General features: G+C 42.3%; 1 protein-coding gene across 4 annotated transcripts in view; it reads left to right on the plus strand.

The window, feature by feature from the left end:
- Positions 1-24,066, plus strand: part of SLC10A7 (solute carrier family 10 member 7) — a 323,901-nt gene extending 299,835 nt beyond the window's left edge. For all 4 annotated transcript variants that reach the window (XM_044681402.1, XM_044681405.1, XM_044681404.1 and 1 more), the window contains 2 exons: positions 22,776-22,921; positions 23,720-24,066. In XM_044681402.1, coding sequence (XP_044537337.1) covers positions 22,776-22,921; positions 23,720-23,749 — 176 coding nt within the window. In that variant the 3' untranslated portion in view covers positions 23,750-24,066. The remainder of the gene's footprint in view (positions 1-22,775; positions 22,922-23,719) is intronic.
- Positions 24,067-26,431: the final 2,365 nt, after the last annotated feature.

Genomic DNA, 26,431 nt, shown 5'->3' on the forward strand with positions numbered 1-26,431 from the left:
CTGTGTCTTCCCAGCTTGTTTCTGGAAGTAGTAGCTCAGGACCTTCCAGGAGTTTCAAGTTCTTCAAAGCGCCATCAGATCCTGGTTTTATGCATAGCATAAAACTTTGGCTCAAAACTGTCAAAAGAAACAACTCAGAAAAGCCCAGAAAGTATGGGTTGTGAATGAACTGATTCAGTTAAGTTTAACTGCTTAAAAACATTAAAAACCTGTGTCTAGGGGCAGGTAGGTGTCGGGGGATTGAGAGCTAGGCCTAAAAATGGGAAGTCCTGGTTTCAAATGTGGCCTCAGATATTTCCTACCTGTGTAACCCTGGGCAAGGCACTCAACCCCCATTCCCAGCCCTTACTGCTGTTCTGCCTTGGAGCCAATACTTAGTATTTATTCTAAGACAGAAAATAAGGGTTTAAAAAAAGTAAACAAACAAATTTGTGTCTATATCTGCCATAGCAAAAGAACAAGACTGAGAAGGAGATGGTTCTCAAACGTTTTAATTATAAAACCCAATCACCATTTCCCAGACTGATTTCAATAAGGGAAATATCCTCAGTTGTTATTACTACCATCCTGCCTTCACAAATAAAATGAATGGAATCTATTTTCTGTCCACTTGACAGTAAGTATGAAAGGAATGATTCTTAAGAATGACATAAATAAAAATATGGAGTCTGTCACTGGAAGAAGGTACATTAGATCAGAATTACTTATTATGACACGCCTTACTGTGGCCCAGAACCAGATTAAAAGGCAATTAGGAAATCTTTAACAAAATAATTGTAACACAATAAAACACAGATAATGTCAGTATGTGGTTTTCTAAGTCAGTATGTGGTCTGCAGGGAACCTTATATTCAGTTTAGTAGCCTCCTCTTTGATTATAGTTTCATACACTGGTTTAGAGCAGTGATGGGCAAACTTTTTAAAGAGGGGCCAAAGGAAAGGAAATGCTCATCTGTCAGCCTGTTTCTAAGGCAACTCTTTCAAAGTTTCATTGAATTGTATCCTATTCATTGTATTCTTCAGATTAGGAATAATGTCCAGGGGAGGGATAGAACATTTCAGCCCCCTCCCCTCCCCACATCTGGCCCGCGGGCTGTAGTTTGCCCATCACTCACTTTCGAGTATTATGGGCTCCTTTCCCGTTTCTAGTGGTTACCCTCAACAGAATCATAGACTCATAGATAAGAGGGTAGAAGGAATTTGGAGACCAGCTAATCCAAACCTTTCATATTATAGATAAAGTGACTAAGACCAAGGGAGTTTAATAACTTATCCAAAGTCACATAGGGAAAAAGTATCCAAGGTGAGGTTTATCCTAGGTCTTCGGGAAATTCTTATACAGTCTCCAAAGACTAGTCCATTGTAATGGACTGTAATAGTAATTACCTGAATAATTAGACATAGTAATTACCTGAGTGATTCAGCAGTAACGTTTTCTTTACTTTTTCTGCTATTCGGAAACAAGATGAAGTTCTAAGCCCAGGTGGGAATCGGTGCTATAACTAGAAGAAACTAAGCAAAGTCTCTATAGATGATAATTGGCTGATCTAGCTGCCTATTGATTTATTTAGACATTATTATGTTTCTACATTGTTATGTTATATATATTTATAAAGAAAATATTGTTTAAAAAAACAATAAAATCCCCAAAGGCAACAGTTGACTATGAGGCAAAAGTCTTCAAAATGAAGACCTTTCTCCTCAACCGATGGTCTCTAAAATCAATTATCAGTGTTTTCAGTGTATCCTTGGATCACATGAGACCAAAAACTTCAGTGAACCTTCTGAGGAAGAAAGAAAAGGTGAAAGGAAGGCTGCTTAGCAAATAAATCACTGATGACTAATCTCAGCCAGAAATTATCTTCTCCTCTTATCTCAGAGGTCTTGTTTCTTTTTGCCTCATTCCCAAAGGAAATACCATGGGACCTTGAAAAATAAATTATTTTAGAAAGATATCGATTGTTCTTTTGACCTGGAAAATGTCAGTTCATCTCTAAAATGATCTGATTCATATGTACAAAGTAGCTTCTTTTGTCACTTTTACCATTCATCCCAAATTTGGAAGCTGACCTAAGGTCTCCTGAGAGGCAAAGGCATATTGAATAGAAGACTGGCCTTGGAGTCAGGAAGACCTTCAAATCCCACAGCTGACACAACAGTGTGACAAGTCGATTAATACTGTGGTGTTCTGGACCGTGCTTTAAGGCTGTTAGTTAGAAAAGAGTTTCCACACTGCCCATCCCTCCCCAAGTCTGTGGGCTCCCATGACCCAAGGCCCCAGCCCAACCAGGGCTGTTCTTGAGCATCCGGGCTGATCCTCAAGGAACAAAGGTATAGGCAGGATCTCTGGGAAGAGACCAGCTGAGGAATAAAAGAGCCTGGGCCAGGTTGGGAAAGCTCAGCCCTGGGGTGAGGGATCAAAGCAGGCTATACAGCCCATAAAAGTAGGAGCACCTTCAGCCTTTGGAAGAAGCTTCTTAAAAGAACACAGCCTCCTTGTCCCTCTGGGCATTTCACAAAGAAATAAAAAGAAAAAGGCTAACCCCTCTTTAAAAAAAACCACACAAAAACCCCACCCATCCTGTCTAGAATGCCCTTATTGCTCACCTCCACCTATTTGAGCCTGTTTGAGTCCCAGCCTTCCTTCAAGCACAGCATAGATATCTCCTTCTATACCAGCCTTTGCCTCTCTTCTCTGTCTCTCTCGATCCCTCTGCATTCCCTTACATGTGCAGATGTAACATCCTCTTCCAACTCCCAGTAGAGTGGAGTGTAAGTTCTATGAGGATGAGGATAACTACGTGTGTCTGCATCCCTGGAGCCTAGCACAGTGCCTTCCTTGCAAAGAGAAAACACTTTGTAAATGTTGAATTGAAATGTACCTGTTGGTTTAATCAACAAAAGCCAGGTAAAGAGAGCTGCTGTCAGCCCCCACCTGGCTAGCTGGCCTCCTTAAAGATGTTGACCCTTTCTGGGAGCTGCACTATCATACTTGGATATAGCCTTATTTTTCTCTGAGCTTAATTCATTCTTGAATTCCCTGTTAGTTAATTACTCCTACAACACTGTTAGACAGGTGAAGGTGTACCTAAGTCTTCTGAGGCAGCAACCTTCAATTGGCAGAGTTAAATGTTTCATTGTTAGCATCTGGCGAGTCTTCTTAGGTCATTCATTAAACATCTTTTCCAATCAGAAAATACCTGTTTCAGGAGAACAGTAACACCACCTGCTCACACCTTCCTTCTCCTACATTTTTATTTGCTTCATAAACTTTGAGCCTTGTGGGATAGGATTATAGCCCAGATAACTTGATATTAAAGCACTATCTTTCCAATTTCCCCTGTAAACAGACAGTATAACCAAACAAACTTGAGTGAACACTGCTGAAAAGCCCCAGGATAGCCTGACCAAACCTTTTAGAGATGGGGAAGGGTAAGCAGGATATGCTCAGTATCAGCTTTTTCCTCATGGAACAATCATTTTTCTCAATTCTCTCACCCCTGCAGAGAGGCCATCTGTATTCTTAATCAACTTTTCTGTGGTTCCCAGGCACTTTGACCAAATGCCATTGCTGCATTGCTCTGTAAAATGTGGATGCTAATATTTGTATTACTGATCTCATAGGGTTGTTGTCAGGATTAGCTGCTTAATGGAAGTGAAAGTGCTTTGTAAACTGTTAATATGTGAATAAATCTTGGTGTAGGGTGAGAGATGTTGATCTAAACCTAATCTCTCCCATATTGATTTCCAATTTTCCCAGCAGTTTTTGTCAAATTGTGGATTTTTGTCCCAAAAGTTGGGCTCCTTGGGTTTATCATACACTGTTTTGCTGACGTCACTTACCCCAAGTCTATTCCACTGATCCTCCCTTCTGTCTCTTAGCCAGTACCATATTGTTTTGATGACTGCTGCTTTATAGTATAGTTTAATATCTGGTACTGCTAAGCCACCTTCATGTTTTTTTTTCATTATTTCCCTTGATATTCTTGATCTTGTGTTCTTCCAAATAAACTTTGTTATAGTTTTTTCTAATTCAGTAAAAAAGCTTTTTGGTAGTTTGATAGGTATGGCACTCAATAAGTAAATTAATTTGGGTAGAATGGTCATTTTTATTATGTTAGCTTGTCCTACCCATGAGCACTCAATGTTTTTCCAATTGTTTAGATCTAGTTTTAATTGTTTGGAAAGTGTTTTGTAATGTTTATATAATTCCTGTGTTTATTTTGGTAGATAGATTCCTAGGTATTTTATATTGTCTAGGATGATTTTAAATGGTGTTTCTCTTTCTATCTCTTGCTGCTATGACGTGTTAGAAATATATAGAAATGCTGATGATTTATGTGCATTTATTTTGTATCCTGCAACTTTGCTAAAGTTGTTGATTATTTCTACTAGCTTTTTAGTTGATTCTCTAGGATTTTTTTAAGTAGACCATCATATCATCTGCAAAACGAGACAGCTTAGTCACCTCATTGACTGTTTTAATACCTTCAATTTCTTTTTTTTCTCTAATCGCTACTGCTAGTGTTTCTAGTACAATGTTAAATAATAGAGGTGATAATGAGCATCCTTGTTTCACACCTGATCTTATTGGAAAGGAAAATTCTAATTTATCCCCATTGCATATGAAGCTTGTTGATGGTTTAAGATATATACTGTTTATTATTTTTAGGAAAGGACCTTCTATTCCTATATTTTCTAGTGTTTTCAGTAGGAATGTGAAAGACTTGAATATAAAGAAGGAAAATGTAAGTAAATTAGGTGAACACAGAATAGTATACTTGTCAGATCTCTGGGAAAGGAAAGATTTTAAAACCAAGCAAGAGTTAGGAAAAAATTACAAAATGTAAAATAAATAATTTTGATTATATCAAATTAAAGAGTTTTTGTACAAACAAAAACAATGCAACCAAGATCAGAAGGGAAACAACAAACTGGGAAAAAATCTTTTATAAAAAAAATTCCGACAGAGGTCTAATTACTCAGATATACAAGGAGCTAAATCAATTGTATAAAAAATCAAGCCATTCCCCAATTGATAAATGGGCAAGGGGCATGAATAGGCAATTTTCAGATAAAGAAATCAAAAGTATCAATAAGCACATGAGAAAGTGTTCTAAATCTCTAATAACTAGAGAAATGCAAATGAAAACAACTCTGAGGTACCACCTCACACCTAGCCGATTGGCGAAAATGACAGCAGGGTAGAGTAATGAATGTTGGAGGGGATGTGGCAAAATTCGGACATTAATGCATTGCTGGATGGCAATTTGGAACTATGTCCACAGAGCAATAAAAGAATGCCTGCCCTTTGATCCATCCATACCATTGCTGGGTTTGTACCCCAAAGAGATCATAGATAAACAGACTCTGTACAGAAATATTTATAGCTGCGCTCTTTGTGGTGGCAAAAAACTGGAAAGCAAGGGTATGCCCTTCAATTGGGGAATGGCTAAACAAATTGTGGTATATGCTGGTGATGGAATACTATTGTGCTCAAAGGAATAATAAACTGGAGGAATTCCATGTGAACTGGAAAGACCTCCAGGAATTGATGCAAAGTGAAAGGAGCAGAGCCAGAAGAACATTGTACACAGAGACCGATACACTGTGGTAAAATAGAATGTAATGGACTTCTGTACTAGCAGCAATGCAATGACCCAAAACAATTCTGAGGGATTTAGGGAAAAGAATGCTACCCACATTCAGAGGAAGAACTACAGGAGAGGAAACAAAGAAGAAAAACAACTACTTGAACACTTGGGTTGATGAGGACATGATTTGGAATGTAGACCCAAAAGGACCACACCAATGTAACTATCAATAATATGTAAATAAGTCTTGACTGACCACACATGTTAAAACCAGTGGAAATGCGAGTTAGCTACGGGGAGTGGGGGGGGGGGAGTTGAGGGGGGAAGGGTAAAGTAAAAACATGAATTATGTAACCATGGAAAATTTTTCTAAAAATTAAAAATTAAGTCAGTCTGAAAAAAAATATGTGAATAAATCCCCAAGAATAGCCTTCTTTACCATAAACTTCAAACAAGGCATTTAGAGTTCATATCAAAGGAAGTCTCTGAAATTTGTGTTTGCTAAAAGACTGAAAAGATCACTGCTACTTCCTCTCTTTTTTTTACCTGACCTGGGTCATTAGGGGGACAGTTCCTCCTTCCTATTTTTAATGACCTGTGGCATCTAGTTTGTAATCTTATATCTGAAAGGTTTTTAGAGAGCTCTTCTGGGCCACATTCTCCCTTTGGGAGAAAGAGTATTGTTGAATCCAGGATTTGGAAACATGAAGCAAGTATATGTCTTTCAGGATGGCTTACATAAGCACATCCATTTAGCATAGCTAACCTGTTTCTCAGAGTAGCTCCCACCCAAAAGTCACTGCTTCAAAATCATTCAAGTTGGTTATAGGTATTTTTTAAAAGGGTTGAGTTAGAGTGAGTACTGAGGCAGAATGGAAAATCATTAATAGATAACTAAAGTTTGTTTTTTTAATTTGTAATTTTTATTCTCAATTTAGTCATTAATAAAAGCCTTTAAATAAACAGAGATCCTACATGGGACCATAAGCACAAATACTTTCCGTTTGTTCCAAGTGTATATTAACTGAGCTAGGCAATGAGAGTTAAATGACTTGCCCAGGGTCACACAGCTAGAAAATATCTGAGGTCACATTTGAACCCAGCTCTCAATCTACTGAGCCAATTAGCTCCCCCTGTTAATTAACTTTAGCAAAGATATGCTGTTTGTTTCCATGTCCCCTCCAGATCCATTTCTTCCTTTTTTTCTGATTTTGTTAAGTTATTTTGGTGTAGTCATTTATTTATTCAATGAGTCAACTTAACAAACATTTACAAAGTGCCTAATATGTACAAAAACAGTTCCTACACTTGAGTTCACATTCTTGAGGAGGAGACAACATGTAAGATAGATGGAGGATAAATTAGAGCATCATAGAGGAAAGATGCTAAGATTAAGGAATGGCTTCTCAGAGAAAGCATTTATTAATTTATATAAAACTAGGCAGTAGGACATTTTTTTAAAAAAAACTTCAATAAATCTCCACTTTCAAGAATGTTCTTGGTAACACATTGAAGTGGTTGAGTTGTTGCTGGCCCCTCTGGGTGAGACAGTCTTGGCCACGAGGAAGTCAGCTTCAAATTACCATCTACGATGATTGCTATGATGTCAAAACCCAGTGAAATGGTCACTAGTTTAGTGAAATAACAGGTTTTCAGTATGTCCATCACGGTTCTGGTGCTGCCCCCTTGGCATCACTTAATAGGCGTCTTCCAACCTAGGAAGAGAATCCATGCATCCAGTATTGTTGTGACTCAGTGGATCAGCGAGAGGTCATTTGCAAAGCTTCCCAAGCCAGTTGGCATTATTAGGGCAACAGAGGTTCACAGCTCACATTTCACTGTTTGTCCCAGTTAAGCTAGGGCAGGGTCATCCTATTTTGTGCCAGGTCTGGCAAGGTATGCTTGGCAGGAAACCAGTTAGCCGCTCTTTGTGTTTTGGCTTTTTATTTAGCCATTCAGAAGCATCTCCCCTTCCATTTTTATGCTGTGATCAACCACGGTAGATACCGAAGAACCAACCAGGGAGAGCCTTGACTCTAGAGAGTCCGAGAGATGCTTGTGGGCATTTGTGGGTATATCCAGATTTATCATTTCATTGCTGTAGGACATTCTCTTTGCTGGTGCAGATAAGCTCAAGTTGTCACTTACTAGCACAGGGAAGCTAAGGGACTTGCCTAGGGTTGTGCAGCTTGTATGTGTCAGAGGCTATGTGCATATGTGTATATAAATGTAGAACCTGGATTTGTGGTCCACCTCTGACACTAACCATGTGCAAATCAGTAAAATCTCTAATACACCAGCCACATGGCCCAGTGGAGAGAGCACCAGGCCTAGAGTCAGGAAACCTCCTCTTGAGTTTAAATCTGGCCTCAGACATTTACTAGCTGGGTGACCCTGGGCAAGTCACTTCCCTCTCTATGCCTCAGTTTCCTCATCTGTCAAATGAGCTAGAGAAGGAAATGGCAAACTTCTCTCTGGTATCTTTGCCAAGAAAATCCCAGAGGAGGTCACAAAGAGTCACACATGACTGAATAAAATACCTGTAGTACCAGCCCTGAGGGTCTCAGGATAATGTAAGGAAAACAGTTTGTAAACTTGAAAGCGCTGTGTAAATGTCAGTTATTATTATCATACACCCCCCTCCTTCTGACTGCATCTTGCTTCCCCTCTGACTCTCCCCTTCCTCCTCTGTGATATGGGGCAGGCGGAGACCAGATTAGATGATCTCCAATCTATAGGATTCTGTATGCATCCTCTTCCCTCCTCTGGTGATGTTAGCATGGGGGACTTCCTGGGGGTGGGAGGAGTGACTCCTTTACCAGCACAGACTCTGAGCATTCAGCAGGGAAGTCCTAGAAGCTTCCTGAGGCAAATCCAGAGTCCGCTGGAAAGGCGATCAGTGTCTCCCATCTATTCTCCACCCTTTGAGTAGGGAATTCTCTCTAGAAGGACAGTTGTGTGGTAAATGCATGCTGCCCGCCCACAAAATGCGTATGTCCTGGAAGAGTTTATTAAAGGCTCTCGGGAGACCATCGAGGATGAGGATGAGGAGATGCTTGCTAGCTCTCTTACTGCTTCCTTACACTCTAGATTTGTTATTGTTCAATTGTTTTACTCATGGCTGACTGACTCTTCGTGACCCCATTTAGGATTTTCTTGGCAAAGTTACTGGAGTGGTGTGCCATTTCCTTCTGCTCATTTGACAAATGAGGAAACTGAGGCAAAGAGGGCAAAGTGACATGCCCGGGGTCACCACCTCACTGCCTCATACACTAAATGGAGGTTTTTCTAATTGTGTCTCTGGGGTTTCCAAGCCCAGGCTCAGCTAGGGACCAAATACTTCCTATACTCTTCTGCCTTGTATTCCAGAGATGGGGCCCACAGTAGGATGGGGAAGTGTTTCCACTACAAGGCACTGCTCAGTTAAGGACCTTCCTTGCCTGGAGTCCCACAGCTCTCAGGCATCAGAGGTGAGACTTGCACCCAGATCCTCCTGATACCAAGTCCAGCACTCTCTCCATGAGGCCACACTACTACCTTCCAAATGGAAAATCAGAGGAAACAAGATGGTGTTCAGTGTCACCGCAATCAGCTGAGCATTCAGCCCAATTGAGAAGCAAACTAAACATTGGACTTCAGAGAATACAAACCAACTTCTGTATTTTCCCATGAATAATCGACATCAGATTGTGCAGCCTTTGCAATGGTTTCACAAACTCTGGTTCCAGCATATGGATTGCCCCCAGGAACATAACAGCCATCACTTCCAACATGGATCCCCTTCGCCGGATCTGAAACATTTCCGGTAGGAGAATCATGGCAGGACGGCCACGAGTGACTCTCAGAAACACGAACGCCCAGCCAGAGGGGGAGTCCGAGGCCCAGAGATATGATGTGATCTGTCCAGGGCCACCCAGCTGGCTCAGCACCCGCTGCAGGAGCCCAACCTAGCAGTCCTGAGAGCTTCAATAGCCCTGAAATCCTGGCTTGTCCTGCCAAGCTTCTGCAGTCTGGAAGCTCCTCAGGAGCCAGGGCCCGGGTCCCCCACCACAGAGCTTGTCCCTCTCCCAGGGGCTTTCCTGGCATGCCTCATCCGTGGCCAGCCCCCCAGGGGCTAGGACAGTAGATGCACACAGCAGGGAGCTCACGGTGTGGACAGAGAAGCCTGGGGTATGCAGAGGAGGGCTCTGGGCTAGCGTGGGGATGGCAGTACCATCATTATGTGGCAGAAGAGAGACCCAGAAGGGGCCCAAAGCCCAAGATGAATTTGGACTGACAGGACAGAGGGCATCCCAAATGGCAAGAGGGAGGCGGTGTGGATGGGGGCATCGTGGAGGCAGGTTTGGCTTAAACTAGTCCAGAGAGCCTTGTTGGGTGTAGAAATGGAGATAAATTGAGATAATAGAATATGTGTGAAAGCACCTTGTAAACTGTCAGGTAACACGTACGTACACGTAAGGGCTTATTAAGTTAGAGAGAATGGAGCCAGAGGATGACAGGCAAGAGGAGTTTTCATTTGATGTGACAGACAAGAGGGAGCCACTTTGAGTTCCTGAGCAGGGGAGTGACAGGATTAAAGTGCTTTATATGGTGTTTACTTTAGTTCTGCAATATTATATGGGTTAGATGGAATGAGAGAGTCTAGAGAAAGGAAAAACAGGTAAAAGAGTATTATAGTTCAGTCACACACAGTTTGACTAGCGTGCTGGGTGGCTTTGACCGTAGCCTGTATTTCTGACTTTGGAGCCAGGCTCACCCCAGATTCTCATACATGCTGTGGGCATAGTGTGGTAAACAAATTCATTCCCTCAGGACATTTCTACAGTCTTTTCTATATTCACAGGGCTTGTATCTCTGTGATGCTGCTGGAGGCAAGTACTAGGGGCCCACAAAAGTCCTGTGACAATATGTTCCTAAGTGAACCACCCCAAAACAAGATTAAAAATAGAATGTGTGTCTATGGAAACCAACACACATTAATGTAGGTATAAGCAGTGTATTTCATTGGGATATGGAAGTGTTTTTTTTTAATAAATATTTTTTATTGATTAATTAAGAAACATTTTCCATGGTCACATGATTCATGTCCTTTCTCTCCCTTCCTTCCAACCCCCTCCCATAACCAATGCTCAATTCTGCTGGGTTTTACATGTGTCATTGATCAAGACCTATTTCCATATTATTGATATTTGCACTAGGGTGAATTTTTGTGTTGTTTTTTTTTTAATTTTTTTTTAACCCTTAACTTCAGTGTATTGGCTCCTTGGTGGAAGAGTGGTAAGGGTGGGCAATGGGGGTCAAGTGACTTGCCCAGGGTCACACAGCTGGGAAATGTCTGAGGCCGGATTTGAACCTAGGACCTCCTGTCTCTGGGCCTGACTCTCAATCCACTAAGCTATCCAGCTACCCCTTGTGTTTTTTTTAATGGAAGGAGAAGACTTATTGATTACTCGAGGACATGATTTTTTTCATCAAACCAAAGAAACTAAAACTTAACTTTTTAAACAAACTAAACTTTACTTTAAAAATACAAACTTTCAGGGCAGCTGAGTGGCTCAGCAGATTGAGAGCCAAGCCTAAAGACAGGAGGCCCTAGATTCAAATCTGGCCTCAGACACTTCCCAGCTGTGTGACCCTGGGCATGTCACTTAACCCCCATTGCCTAGCCCTTACCACTCTTCTGCCTTAGAACCAAAATGCAGAATTGATTCTAAGACAAAAGGTAAGGGTTAAAAAAAAAAAACACAAACTTTACAAAGGGTTACTTTTCTTCTTTGCCTTCCCCTAAACTGCCTTTTCAGCCTCATAATCTTGGCTAAAACAGGCATCCTTCCAGGTGAGCCTCACTCCCCCGGACTCAGCCATGCTTTGCTCACAGGTCCAGCAGTGGAGCCTAAGGACTAAATAGAGGCACATCCTCTTTAACTTCTTTGCCTTCCTCACTTGTATCTGTCAGAGCCCTAAGGAGACATACTCTTTTTATGGAAAAGTGACCAGAGGAATCAAAGGTTGAAAAAATGGAGTCATTGAATATACCTTGTTCACATTATGTGTATGGGGATGGGAAGAGGAGGGCAGATGGCCTGCCTCAGTGGCCAAGACTGGGATTTCCCTTAGAAGAAGTGCCACCAGAATTCACAAAGCATTTCAAGAGTGGAAGAATATCAAAGAGCCCCAAATCACTAAATAACCGTCTATTAGAGCCCCCCAAAAGAGAAGAGAGAAAGTAAATGGAAAGGAGAAAGAATGAAAAGTAGCCAGGCTGGTGGCCGCTGCAGCACTGGGGGTCTCCAGGGCCTAAGTAAGCAGGGGCCACATCTGTGGCAGTCCCACCATGGAGAAATCAGTCATGCACCGTTACGGTGGGCCTAGTACCAGGAATCACAGAACCATATAGTCATAAAGACCTTCAAGGCCTCCAGGTCCAGTGGACTTTATTTTAGTGACGACATGGAGGCATAAGAGGTTAATTGCCCTGCACAGGGCCACACAGCCAGTAAGAATGAAGGCAAGATCTGTATTCAAGTCTCCTGACTTCAGGTCCAGCACGAAGCCAGTTGGAAATCAAAGCCCAGGCCAAGTTTGTAAAGAAACAGCAACTTCCCTCTACCACCCAGCCAACCATTAGCAAATTGTAAGCAAAGAGATTTGAAGCACAGCTATGATGGGAGCTTTTGAATTCAAGGAACATAAAATAAACATATTAAAATAGGGGGAAAAAACCTAGTTGCAGTACTTATTGTTTTATCCTTTCCATCATGGGTATAGGATAAAAGAAAACTCTTACTTGCTTGTTAGAAGAAGAAAGCTCACACTTCAAGTTCCTTCTTGGCAGATGTCAGTTGAAAGCTTTGCTTATGGAATATGCTGCTGTGTCAAAGCCTGTTGGATAATTTTAGACAAATGTGTCATGTGTGACATGGAAATATGGCACGCTGTACATTAGTGATTTCCCTAGTGTTTGGATCAGGTAATAACGTGCCGGCAAAGTGCTCTTTATCTCTACACACTGTGTACTTGGATAGCAATGGGGATATGCTCTGGGTAGAAATTACTTTAGTCAGAAAAAGAATCCATTTACGATGTGTGTCTTCTAACATCTTTCAGACAATGCCTTGTATTAAAGAGGCATTTTTTGATTAATGTTTCATAAACATTTTTCAGCATGACAGCTTAAAGTCCCAGTAAAATTGTAAATGCAGGCCTAGTGTTCACTTTCATAAAGTCAGATGTCGTCTCATAAAGTCTTCTTGGATCCCGTCAGTCCCGGTGACACAGAATCAGTACCTGGCAGCATTAAAATTAATTTTGTTCATTTATTTTGCGGCACTGATAGTGAGATGAAAAGTGCCCCTTATTTAAGCTTTCTTTAAAAAAAAGAAAGAAAGAAAGAAACTTATTCTTAATAAGTTCCGTTACTCTCATTTTTTGTTCAATTAACTAAAGTAAAGGCACAATAGTAGTTTTTGGAGAGATGTAACAGAACATAAAGACACCGATAAACTCTTTAAGGGCAAGGATTGTATTTTCTGCATATATACCCTCCATATCATGCCTTACGCTTTAATACTTTTATCTTCTGTCCTCGAATTTCTTACCCTTACTAGCAAGATATCCCTTTCCAAATCCCAGTCCTAAGACTTAACCTTATCAACATTCCAGCCCCCGTTCACTTGTTTGATGTTTCATCTCTCTCTAAGTTAGGCATTAGGATTATATTTTCTCATCATAGGATTCTGTAGGGTTCTTTTTTCCCCCTCTGTTTTTTAGAATAATTGTAAAGTATTGGTACTAACTTCAAACTAAAAGTATAGAGAATTCTTCTTGTGAATCCATCAAATCAAAAACTTTTTTCCTTTGGTAGTTTCTTTACATTTAGATTTCCCTACTGAGATCAGGTTTTTTGAGATCTCATTCTGGTTTTCCAATAGTTTAGGTATTTTATGTTTTTGAAAGTATTCATCTATTTGGGGGGAGGAGTTCTCAATTTTTTGTAGATAACTGCATAATATGGTCTAATTATTCTTTTTATTTCTTCTGGTTTTGCTGTGATTTCACTTTGCTCATTGATTTTGATTTGATTTTCTTGCTTTTCTTTTATTGGATTATCTAAGGATTTGTCAATTTTGCTAGTCTTTTCAAAGAATCAATTTTTAGTTTTCTTTATTATTCCTATGGGTTTTCTTGTTTCTAATTTATCTATTTTCCCTCATATTTTTAGTATTTCTTCTTTTGTTCTTAATTTAGGTTTGTTTGATTGAGTTTTTAATTTCTTAAATGTAGAGTCTGTTCCTTAATCCTTTTTGTTAATGTATAATTATAAGGATATGATTTCCCCCCTACTCAGGACTGCTTTAGCTGCATCCCAGGAATATTGTTATATTGTTTCATCATTGCCATTTTGTCTTACATTGTTTCTATAAATTGTTCTCTGACCCACTCATTATTTAAAATTTCATTGTTAGATCACCATTTGAGACTGTATCCTATGTTAGTGGCCCTTGAACTAGTTTCTTTTCTTATATTGTGGCCTATAAAGGATATATTAACTTTTCTGCCTTTTTACATTTGTTTGCCATATCTCTGCACCCTAGTACATGGTCAATTTTTTAAAAATTTCATATGGTAACAAAAATATGTATGTTCTGCTGTCCCATTTAGAAGACATCATAGATCTTTTAACTCTAGATTCTCCAAACATTTGTTCAGTTCTGTATTTTCCCTTTTGTTTAAGCTTCTGTAACACTTATCCAAGACCGAAAAAGGATATTGACATCTCCTGTTAAATATTGTCTTACTGTCTGTGTCTTCTTGTAGCCCAGATGATATTTACTTTATGAATTTGGATGCTAAGGCACGTGGTAGAGTGTATGAGTCTGTTACTACTATTGGTTTGCTATCTATGCTTCTTTTCAATATAATATAGTTTCCTTGCTTTTCTCTTTATTTTTTGAATGTTTGTTTTTACTTTATCTGATAGCATGATGTCAATTCCTGATTTTGTGAAATCACTTGATGCATAGTTAATTTTTTCCCCATTCTCTCAGTTTTATTTTGTGTATGTCTTTGTTTTTAAAATGTGTTTCTTGTAAGCAACAGATTGTAGGGTTTTGTTTTCTCATCCAATCTGTCACTTTTTTGTTTTATTAGATTGTTTAATCCATTCACATTTAAAGTTATGAATTAGATTTATATTTTCCTCCATCTGTTTCTTTTTTTCAAGTTATAATTTCTTTTTCCTCTTCTGCTGCAAACACAGTATTATGTTCCTTCAGTTACTTTACATTAATCATTTTAAAATTAATTAATCTGTTTCCACAGGCTCTTTTCCCTTTATCTCTGGTCCCCTCATTCTTTTATTACCCCCTTCTCTTTAGACTTCTGTTTATTAGCTCCTTACCTTTGCTTTTATATGGTATATTCCTTCTCCTTTTCTTCTCAGATAGACTCAGATTCCCTCTTCCTCTCCTCTTCATTAGTTTTTTTAAATAAAAATTTTTATACTACTTTCCAAAAAGGATTTCTTTTACTCTCTTCATCATCCATCTTCTATTCTTGTTTACTCTAGACTCTAATTCTCTGATTTGTGATGCATTTAATCATCTGGTTTTTGTCCTGTCTCCTCTCTGTATTCTTTCTGCAATCAAAGCTTCTAAAGCATACAGTCTAGGCCAGTGATGGCAAACCTATGGCACAGGTGCCAAAGATGGATACACCCCCCTCATCCCCCAGGTCATTAGTAGAAAAGCAGAGGAACTCCACAGAGTGGTGGAGCTGCTCCTCTCCCCCTCTTCACTGTGCCTGATACCATTTTTTTTACATTCCACCCCCCATTTTCCAGCAACCCAATGGGAACATACAGTAGGTAAGGTGGGTGGCTCATGGGCAGCAAAACTGGAGGGGAACAGAGAGTTCAGGTCACTCCCCTCCTCCTCTCTACATTCACCAAGAACAGTCCTCACTTTCCCCACCTCTCTACCCAGCAAGCCAATGGGAGCATTTCTTCCCTCCCCCACTCCATCTCTAATAGGTTCACCATTACTATTCCAGGCTCTTCCCTATAGGCACTTTCTGTCCCTGTCTCCTAGGTCTTACCCCCTGGATTCCCTTTTTCCTTTGTTTCTCACTCTCAGAACAATGCCAATTATTGCAGGTGTCAAAAGAAGACACCACCCCAGGGGGAAGGTTCCCTCCCTTGCCACTGATCTATTGCCTCTCTTGTTGACCTTTTTTCTGTTTTTGCTTGGAAATCTTCCTGTGTTCATGCTCTCTTGCTCCTTCATGAGACTACATATTCTCATTCATTCTCTCTCTCTCTCTCTCTCTCTCTCTCTCTCTCTCTCTCTCTCTCTCTCTCTCTCTCTCTCTCTCTCTCTCTTTTCCCTTCCTTCCCCTCTCCCTCTCCCTCTCTTACTCTTTCCCCTCCTTCCTCCATCCTTCCCCTCCCTCCCTATTTTTCCCTTTACCCTCTCAGGATAAGTAAGTTTTGCAAGTGCCAATCACCAAAGCCTCAACCACTGAGGTAAGGTTTTCCTATTCCTTCACATATAGGAATAGTTTGGTCAGTGGAACCTCCAAAGTGAGGCTTCCTTTTCCTTCTTTTTCAACCTTCCCATCTCCCTCACCCTATACCACCCCACCTCCATCTCCTCACCCATTTCCCTCTAGGTTCTTCTCTTTCTGAGACCTTAGAAGTCACCTTCCCTTCATTACTAGCCCTTGATTTGACCCTAGCACATCATTCACTCCTCTCTATGTCATTTCTCCACCCCATTTCATTTATCCTTCCATTTTGGAATATAGTCCCACAAAAGAAGCAGTCACCTGTCAGCAGAGCATCACCAGATTCTGGCCACAAATACCCCCATCCACTTCTTCTCTATTACCTCTACCAGATTTCCTCCATCATTCCTGTCTCCTGGTATACATTTAGAAAGAAGTCTCTTCCTGACCTTTCTGTTTCTACTCTTGCTATTATTGTACTTTTTATTGCTATATTTATTCACTCTTTAATTTCTGTTTTTTGGAGTGTTTGAGAAGCAAATGATCTCTTCAGTTCTGATTTTCCTTCTTAAAATATTCAGCCTTTTTTATTTTTGAGCTTCCATCTTTGGTCTCGTATGGCTAAGCTCATATTTGTAGGATAAGTCATTCTGGGCCACATCCTAAACTCCATCTCTCCTCAGAACACATTATTCTATTCACTCCTTTTTCTAGCAGATGCGGGATAGTCTTGTGTTATTTGAATGACCTTTCCTTTGTTTATGAAAGTATTTCTCCTTGATGGCTTGCATAGCTTGCTTTTGTAAGGGTTACATTAGGCGTTTTTCTTTTCTTTTTCTTTTTTTTTTAACCCTTAATTTTTGGTGTATTTTCTTACAGGCTGAAGAGTGGTAAGGGTGGGCAATGGGGGTCAAGTGACTTGCCCAAGGTCACACAGCTGGGAAGTGGCTGAGGCCGGGTTTGAACCTAGGACCTGTCTCTAGGCCTGACTCTCACTCCACTGAGCTACCCAGCTGCCCCCAAATTAGGCGTTTTGACAAAATAAGAAAACAGCTTTTAATAATTTAAGCTTTAATGAGAATATAGTAGAGTTATAAATTAATATTATCCCTTTAAGTCAAAGAAAAGAAAACTTCTAGCAGCTCTTAACAATTAACAATTTAGTATAATTAAAATAAAGATAGTAAAAGAATACAGTAAAGGAGAGAAATATAGGAAAGAGGTAGAGAAAGAAATTGCCTTATACCTAACTAGATACTCTATAACTACCTACAATTGCCTATAACTGCTGTTAGAGTAAGTCCAGCTGATCATCCTTCAGCTCAGCTCACCAGGCAGTCCTAAGCAAAGCTTTAGCTGTAATTGGTACACACGTAAAGTGGGAGGAAGGCACAGGAAGTGACGATTTTGAGCAGGTAGAAAACTTAGTCCTGTGGTTCTATTTTGTCAGATAATAAACATTATAAAAATAATACTTTAAGTATTGAACATTAATTTAACTCTTACAGTCTGAAGCCAGGGAGGGGGGGATGAGCCAGCTTTTGGTGTCAGTCTCTGCTAGTGCGACTTCACTGCTCACAGTATAGACGGTGCAGAAGGGGTGCTCCGTGCACCCTGGGGCAGTGACCGTCACATCCTGGATTTGAGGGGCCCTTTTCTTTACCTTCTTTTTATTCTGGGTACCCTCAACCATGGAAGTAGCCAGCGTCACATTATCTTTTCTGCATAATTCCTCTTTGGGAGAAGCTTGAAAGATCATAAAGGTCAGAAAACATTTTTAGTTTGCTGTCTTTCACTCACACACTTCCAAATGCCATCAGAGAACATCATACAACTCTACCAACACGGCGTCTGAATCTTCAGGATCCCATTTGGGGTTTTCTGGGCAAAGACACTGGTGCTGTTGGCCATTTCTTTCTGCAGCTCATTTGACTCCTTAGGAAAGTGAGGCAAACAGAGCTAAGTGGCCTTCCCAAGGTCCCCCAGCTTGGCAGATGTCTGACGTAGCCATGGTGGTAGCTGGCCTGCATCCTGAGGGCCTCACTGGCTTTCTTCCTGCCCCTGCCTTCTGGGGGAGACTCCTGACCTCTGACATCATCAGGGTAGGGAGCGGCAGCACCTGAGGCAAGATTTGAACTCGGGACTTCAGGCCTGACTCTCCCCAGGCTGCCCCTACCCCTCATGGAATGGAGCAGGCCCTTATTTCAGTGCTTCATGCCCTCCTTCATTCAGTGAGAGGCAGCGAGATGATGAGGAAGCACGGGCTCAGCGGAGGAGACCAGCTCCAGTTCTGTGAGGATGAACAAGGCCCTCAGCTCTTCAGAGCCCCAGACTCTGATTTCTCCCAGGCCCTGCCACAAAGGCTACACCCCGGAAGAGCCCTCTCACAGACGGGGCAGGAGAGAGGCCTGATGGATGGGGAGCTCCAGGGCGGCCAAGCTCCCATGGAGGCCCAGACGGGAGGCCTGCCTGTGGAAAGGAGGAATGGCGAGACTGGAATGGGCCTGGTTGCCGTGTCCCCACATCATACAAGGCTCTGGGCTCTTGAGTCTCCTCTCTGACGACTTCCTCCAGGCCCTTTTGTTTGAGCCCGTACCTATGTCTTGGTGTCAGTGTTAAGGCAGACGTGCAGCAAGGGCTAGGCGATCGGGGTTCTCAGGTGACTCATCCAGGCTCACCCAGCTAGGAAGTGTCTGAGAGACCTCCCATCTCTAAGCCTGGCGCTGTATCCACTGTGCTGCCCAGCTACCCCTTCCCTTTTTATCCGGCCTTTTGCCTCTGTATTTGTTTGGCATCATGCTCTGGGTGTTGCTAGGGAGGACGGAGAGAAGAAGGATGAGCTTTCAGGGTCAAGAGAGTGGGCCCAAGTTAGCGTCCATCTGCAGAGGAGGAGGAGGGTACGAGAAAACACTGGGGAGGAGAACCCAGGCTTGGAAGACAAGTGTCAGCAAACTGACGTCTCATTAGTTAGAGGACGCGCCTGGAGAAGAGTGGAGGGCGAGCCCCCCAGGAAGAAGTCGGGGTCCTTGGGCCTGAGGAGCTGAGAGGGCGAATCCTGAACAGGAGCTGGTCTCGCCCTGGCCAAGAGGAGACCAGCAGCCTGCACTCATTCGGTGACAGCCCCGGAGAAAGGCACGGGCAGGTTCCTCCTGGTACCCCGGCACCCTTCAGGGATGGACCAGAGCGGAAGACCTCTGGGATCGAGAAGTTATCCAGACGCCCTGTGGAATGGGGAGGTGGGAAACTGTTTTCATTCTTAGATGGCTTTAGTACCTGGCACAGATTTCGCCAACAAAGGAGAACGTCCTCTGTAGGCTGTAGAACCGATGTTCTGCTCATGTCACCCTAATGACAGATGGCAAGAGATTCGTGTACTCTTGGCTTTGAGAAGAACCTCCAAGGCCATTAGGACCCACCTCTGCTCTCTTTGTCATTTGACTTCACAGGGCTCCCTTCTTTATTTGTAAGATGAGATGACTGTGAGGCTCCTTCCTCCCCTAAACCTACGACCCCTGACCAGCACTTGTCCCGAGGGGAGGTCTCACTCTCTCCCAGGGTGGCTTCTCATTCCACTATCTGGAGAAATCCATAAAACTGGCCCAATAGTGTGTCATCAAAGCCATAACTGATTATTTTTGAAAACTGAGAAGAGACTAAACACAGAACTTATAGACATCTGAAGAAAGAGCCTTGGAGGTTTTCTAATCCAGCCCCCTTGTTTTGCAAAAGAGGGCATTGAGGTCTATCATTTCTTTCTGCCATCCTTGTGACTTCAGCAAACCCTTCAGTTCCAAATCTGCTTCAAATGAGAGAGGATTGATGATCTCTCTGAGCAAAGCATTCACTTATACCTCCTCTCCTTCCCACTATCCCTCTGGCTATCTCTTTTGAAAAGGCTTCCTGATCCCCAATTTCATAGACTCCTAGATCTAGAGCTCCAGAGGCTATCTGGTCCAACTCCACCCCTCATTTTAAAGATGAAGGAACTGAGCCACAGAGAAGTTAATGCAGGTAGTAAGGGTCCAAAGTGACATCTGAACCCACAGTCTCTGACCCTAGATCCCATTGCTTTTCCCAGTGTACCACACTGCTTCCCCAATTGTCAGCATTCTCTCCTCAAATTATCTTGTACTTATTTATCTATTAACAAGTCGTGTCTCCCAGTAGATTGTAAACTCTCTAGGGGAAAGGAATCATTTTCTTTTCTTTTTTTTAATTTCGTCTGTTTATCTCCAGCAACTAAGAGAGTTTCTAAAGTAGTGGTCATTTCCTAATTATTGAGCTGATTTGGATTGGGTCATCCCAAACATCTTAAAACCAAATTAATTTTCTCTCTCAGAAGCAGGAAGGAGAGATCACATTCTCTACCTTCCATGTTCTTGGTGTTGGTTTTGGTGGCTTTTACCCTGCCAATATATGAAGGAGATAAGTCTAGAGCAGTGATTCCCAAAGTGGGCGCTACCACCCCCTGGTGGGTGCTGCAACGATCCAGGGAGGAGATGATGGCCACACTTTTTTTTGTATTACATTCTATTCTGAGTTCATTAAATAGTTTCATAATTTCCAGGGGGGCGCTAAGTAATATTTTTTCTGGAAAGGGGGCGGTAGGCCAAAAAAGTTTGGGAACCACTGCTCTAGAGTATCATATGCTTCTCAATCATTAGTCAATCAGCAAACATCAATTGCTGACTGTATTCAGAACACTGTTCTAGGTATTGGGGATTGTGGAGTAGGTATAAGATTAAAAATTTCAGGCTCAGCCCCTGTCCTCCAAGAGCTGACAGNCTCCCCACTCTGTCTCTGTCTCCCCCTCCCTCTCTCCCTCTCTCTGTCTCTCTGTATCTCTCTGTCTCTGTCTCTGACTCTCTCTCACACCTTCAGTTATCATTCTGTGCTAGAGATCCTTCCATTAAGACTCCCCAACTATCCTTGTTACTACACTGAGCCAATCACTACACACATCTGCATTCCAGATCACTTTGCTCTAATGAGAAGGGCTTCAAAATTCCCAAACTGCTTTGCCTCCCTTGACTATCACAGCAACCAACTGAAACTACTTGGGGGTGAGTCTGACTAAAGATGGTCTGAGACAACAATTCAGGTTTGGGATTGGAATGAAATAAAACACTCATAGACATCTAACATTTAATAAAAAGGAAGTTTAAGGCTTTTTACCCTAGCTCAGTTAAATGCAGCCCTCTTTGTCTTTGTAGAAATGTGTCTGGTAAGGAGGGAATATTGCCTGGCAAGGCAGTGGGACATCCCTCTGATGGCCCTGGTCCCTTGTGATCTGGGATTTTTGTGCCCTTGATCATTAGTTCCCAAAATTTCTGATCTCAGGACCCCTTTTGCATTCTTGAAAATTATTGAGGACCTCTTTCTATTCTTAAAAATCGCTGTGTTGTATCTTTTGATGTTTACTATATACATGAAATTAAACTTAATACTTTTTTACTTAGCAACTCATTTTAAAATAACCATAATAAGCCCATTACATAGTATATCATCAATAACATGTTTTTATGAAAAATAACTATCTATTCCCAGAAAAAAAATTTTGAGAAAAGTAGCATGGTTTGTGTCTCTTTATCATCGGGTATAAGAGGATACAGCTGGATTCTCCTTCTGCAGTTTAATGGCTTCTCTCCCTTCCAGTGGGAGACTAGTCCAAGCAACATGGCGGAGACCTTGGCAAATGTTGCTCTTCTTTCAGAGGTTCAGAGGCATTAACGGTGGAGTTCTGGAGGCCTTCAAAGGCTGACACTCTTTTCTGTCTTACCCAGAATCCCCATCTGCCTCTAGAATGAAGGGGATCCTAGTTGTGATAATGCTATGAGGGGCATAAAGGGGGTGCATGAACTTGCTTACTCTTCTCACCCATGGATTGCTCTCCCAGTACAGTTGCTTTCCTTGGTAATCTCATGTATTTTGTTTTATGCACCTAGCAATCCTCTGAGAGGAGGCCTGGGGGTTTTACTAGATGGCCAAAGGGGTCCCTGATGCCGAAAGAAGAGAAAAACCTCTGACTTAAAGCTTTGGTTGTCTCTCTGAAGTTTCAAGTCTTTTTTTTCCCCAGATAATAGTCAATAAGCCTTTACTAAACACCTACTGGATGTAGGCACACTGCCAACAAGCAAGGCAGGAACAGTCTCTGCTCTTAGGGGTTTCTCAACCTAAAGGGGGGGAGGCAATGAGCAAATAATGATGTACAGACAAGTCAGAGATGATCCCAGAGGGAGGCACCAGCATTAAGGGAAGCCAGGAAAGGCTTCTTGTGGAAGCCCAGATTGAAAAATTGAGGTGGGAAGGAGCCCCTCGCATGAAGATGGGCACCTGGTAAGGAGACACAGGGAAGGGAATGAGATCTGAGAAGGAAGGAAAGGCGGGAAGGGGCCAGGTTAGGAAAAGCTCTAAAGCCAAAGAGAGAATTTTATATTGGAAGCTAGAGGCACGCACTGCCGGGTTAGAGCTCCGCCGGGGAAGGTTACACGGATCACCGAGGACAGATAGGCTCAGGAGCCTGGCTTAGAGCTGTGAAAGGAAAAGGAGGCAGGGGAACCACAGCACGGCTCATCCTTGAGGTTTTTGGTTTTTATTATAAAGGTCTTTTACTGAATCTCATGCCGATGTCAGACGGCTCGCCTCTGAGCCCACGTCTCTGTCTTTCCTGGCCTCTAGGGATTCCCATGCTGAAGATCGTGTTTGCCGGCCACGAGCACCTGTCGCTCATCTCTGTGCCCTTGCTCATCTACCACCCGGCGCAGATCCTGCTGGGCAGCCTCTTAGTGCCAAGCATCAAGTCTTGGATGGTGTCAAGACAGAAGGTAAGAAGCGCGTCGGGCCCCCGCACCCAGGAGATGTCAGAGGAAAGGCCCGGCGCCTGGGGGGTGCTGAGAAGTGGCTGCAGAGGTCCCAAGGGCCAGGCCTGTGTCTTGTTTCTGGCAGCAGCCTTGCCATTTGAATTCACACAGGAGGAGTTAGTTCAAACTTCAGATTTTTGAATTTCCGTAAGGATGACATTTCACTTGAAAGAGAGAATTTTTTTTAAAGAATTGCCCCCATGCCACCCCCACTAAACCAAGTTCTGCACCTGGTGCAGCCACTTTAAACCCACTCTACCCCCCCAGATGCCCCCAAAGAGGCTGTGCAGGAAGCCAGTCAGCATTTGGGGTTGTTGCTTGGTTAGAATTGCTCATTCCCCTGCCCCTCCCCAATAACAGGAGCCCTCATTTGTGTGGTGCTTGAAGATTTACGACACCCTGGGAGAAGGTAGTGCATGGATTCTTATCCCCATTTTACAGAGGAAAAAACCAAGTATAAGAAAGGCAGAGTGACTTGTGTCCGTGCTTCCTCAGCCCTTGTGGAAAACCAACAACCCAATCTGAGTCTCTCGATTAAGGTCGTAGCGGGGGAAAATACCACAGCCAGAGTTGGAGGACCTGGGTTCAGATCCCAGCAGAGCTCCTTATTGCCTTTGGGCCCTTGGAAACGTCTCCTTAGCCCGGCGAGATTCTGTTCCTCCATCTGCAGCAGGAGGTGCCCTCAGAGCTCCTTCCCAGCCAAGGCCTCCGGGCCTCCTTCCCTGCCGTCCCACTCAGCCCTTGTTTCTGCTTCTCTCGTAGGGTGTGAAGCTGATGAGGCCAACAGTGTGACCCCGAGGGGACCCTGCATCGTACACGTGTATATATGTACAATATGTACAATGACACCTTCGGAAGACCTGTGTTTGTGAATGTTGCTTCCGTGCATATTTTATTTTTTTATGTGAAAAAGAAAAGATAGACCTATTTAAGTGCCTTAAAATGCATTTGGCCAGAGCCTTGTCCCAGACCTCCCGCTGGGGACCGGCAGAGGTTGTACAGTATTTTGGAGTCGTTTATTTTTCTAACACGGTGACGAGTCATCCTGGTGGAGAAGCAAACCTTAGATTATTCCCCTTCCCTGTTTTCTGGGTAACTACACAACTGCGGCAGACACGAGCCTATTGAGAAAAGGTCCAAAGACCCAGAAAACACTCTTCTGCTGACAAACTTTAGGGAGACCATTTCCAAAGTTTTCCCTTGAATCCCTTGACTTTTATGTGTGTGTGTGTGCATGTGTGTGTGTCTCCTTTATTCTAAAACTGTGACATGCCTTTTTCTTCTCTGTGTATACTCAGCATGGGGCCAGAGAGTGGATGGATGGATGCTAGAAAAGCAGAGAATATTTGCATTCATTGACATCGCTTTCTAGACAATCCTTCAAATTAAGGGTGTCCTCGAGACGGTTCTTGGGATTCTGTTGTACGAGATGGTGGCATTTTTCTGTCTTCAAGTCTTCCTAGACTGTTTCAAAGGCACCGATGTTTGAGCTAATGGAAGTTCTGGGGGAGGCAGGGGAGCCGCTCTCTCTGTCATTACTCTTCCTATTTCCCCCACTTCCCTGCTCTGCTCCCTGTCAGTCTGCCTGGGGCAGGGACGAGGGCTAGGAAGGCGGCGGCAGCAGCGTAGGGAAGGGTCACCCGGAGCCACATTCCACACCAGGGACCAAAGCTATTCGTTTTTACTGTTACAGAAGGAGCCGCCTCTATGCGGCCCGTTCCTGGGAGCAGGGGAGGCTCCCGACCCTCCTGAAAGCACCCCGGTGGCCTGAGAGGCCCAGGGCAGAGCGCCTTGGCTGGCTTCCGCAGCTGGGGCGCCCAGTGACTTCGTCCTGTCTGAATCTGGATGGCTCCCGCTGCTGCCTTCTGAAAGCATGTTTTCCCAGCTTTTATGGGATCGCCTTTCTGAACGCTTTTCTGGTCCTTATCTTTAGGCCTTGCGGACTGTCCCACTGATGACTGGGAAGACTGCTTTGGACTAGTCTCCCTAAACTCTTTTTTCTGATGATTGCAGACATGGATGTAGGGAAAATTGGATAGGAGCAGCGAGCGGGGGTGGCGGCGTGAGTAACGTTTTCTGTGTGGTGCCTCTGGGCTTGTTTCAGTTTCATTTTAACTGAAGGGCCCAAAACGTGCAGGCTTGTCTGGTCTCCTGGTCGATCTTACAAATATGAGCCTATGTCGTGATTTCTCTGGTCTTTGTACACTGCTTCCCCCTGGATTCCAACTGATCTACCTCTGTTACTGACTCTAACACCTACGATAGGTGTGATTTGGGGTTAAAATAAAATCCAGTTACAAACACTCATGACCGAGTTTTATCATCTAATTTAGACAACATCATCTCTCACCCCTCCTACACCCCACCCATATCTTAAGTTTGTACATAATAATGCTGTAAGTATTATTATGGATGGTTTCAGACTCATCTGGATGGTATGTGTTTATGTCCTTATTTTTATGCAGACATGGTAGCAGATGGTTCCAAAAGGGACATAAAGCAAAATTGGAATTCATTTTTAATTCCCCTTTATTGGGACTTAATTATTTCTATCTAAAATACTCCATTGGATTGATAGACTGCTAAACTGTTCATTTCATGCCTTTATTTTTGCCTAAATGTATTTATGAAAAGAAATATATCTGATGATATTTATGTGGATATGACTTTCTGTTCATTTGGATATGTACTTGGTTGTGTTGGTTTCCAATTTGATTTCTTTTGCCAGATGATGGCATATACTTTGCCATATATTCCAAAACTTTTTCAATAGTGTATTTTAAAAAAATCTTTCCTATTAAAACTTTGAAACAAATATACATATGTAGAAATATTTAAGTATTTATTACATAAATGGGATGTTTTTCTAACATGAGGGCTAGGGAAGTAATGATCAAATGGATCGCTTATGACAAATTGAATGGCAAATTTTAGAAATCATTAGAAAATGTATGCATCAGACTTTTTTTAACCTTTAAACTTTTTATTTTAACTTTTTTCTTTTTAGATTTTAAGTCCCAAATTCTCTCCTACCCTTTTCTCCACACACTGAAAAGGCAAGCAACATGGTATCAATTTTACATGTGGAACTATATAAAATATTTTCATATTAGCCATATTTTTTAAAGTGAGAAAAAGAAAGTGATAAAAATTAAATTTTTACTGAGAGTTCATCAGTTCTCTCTCTAGAGGTATATGACATTTTTTCATCATGAATCCTTTGGAATTGCCTTGGATTACTTTATCGATCAGAGTAATCAAGACTTTCACAATTGGTCATCTTTACAACGTTGCTGTTATTGTACACAATGGTCTCTTGGTTCTTCTCACTTCACACTGCATCAGTCATGTAGATCTTACCATGTTTTTCTAGACACCCCCCATCATTTCCTACAACATAATAGTACTCCATCACAATTAGATGCCACAACTTGTTCAGCCAATTGATGAACATCCCCTCAATTTCCAATTCTT

This window comes from Gracilinanus agilis, chromosome 6, assembly GCF_016433145.1.
Source record: "Gracilinanus agilis isolate LMUSP501 chromosome 6, AgileGrace, whole genome shotgun sequence".
Lineage (NCBI taxonomy): Eukaryota > Metazoa > Chordata > Mammalia > Didelphimorphia > Didelphidae > Gracilinanus > Gracilinanus agilis.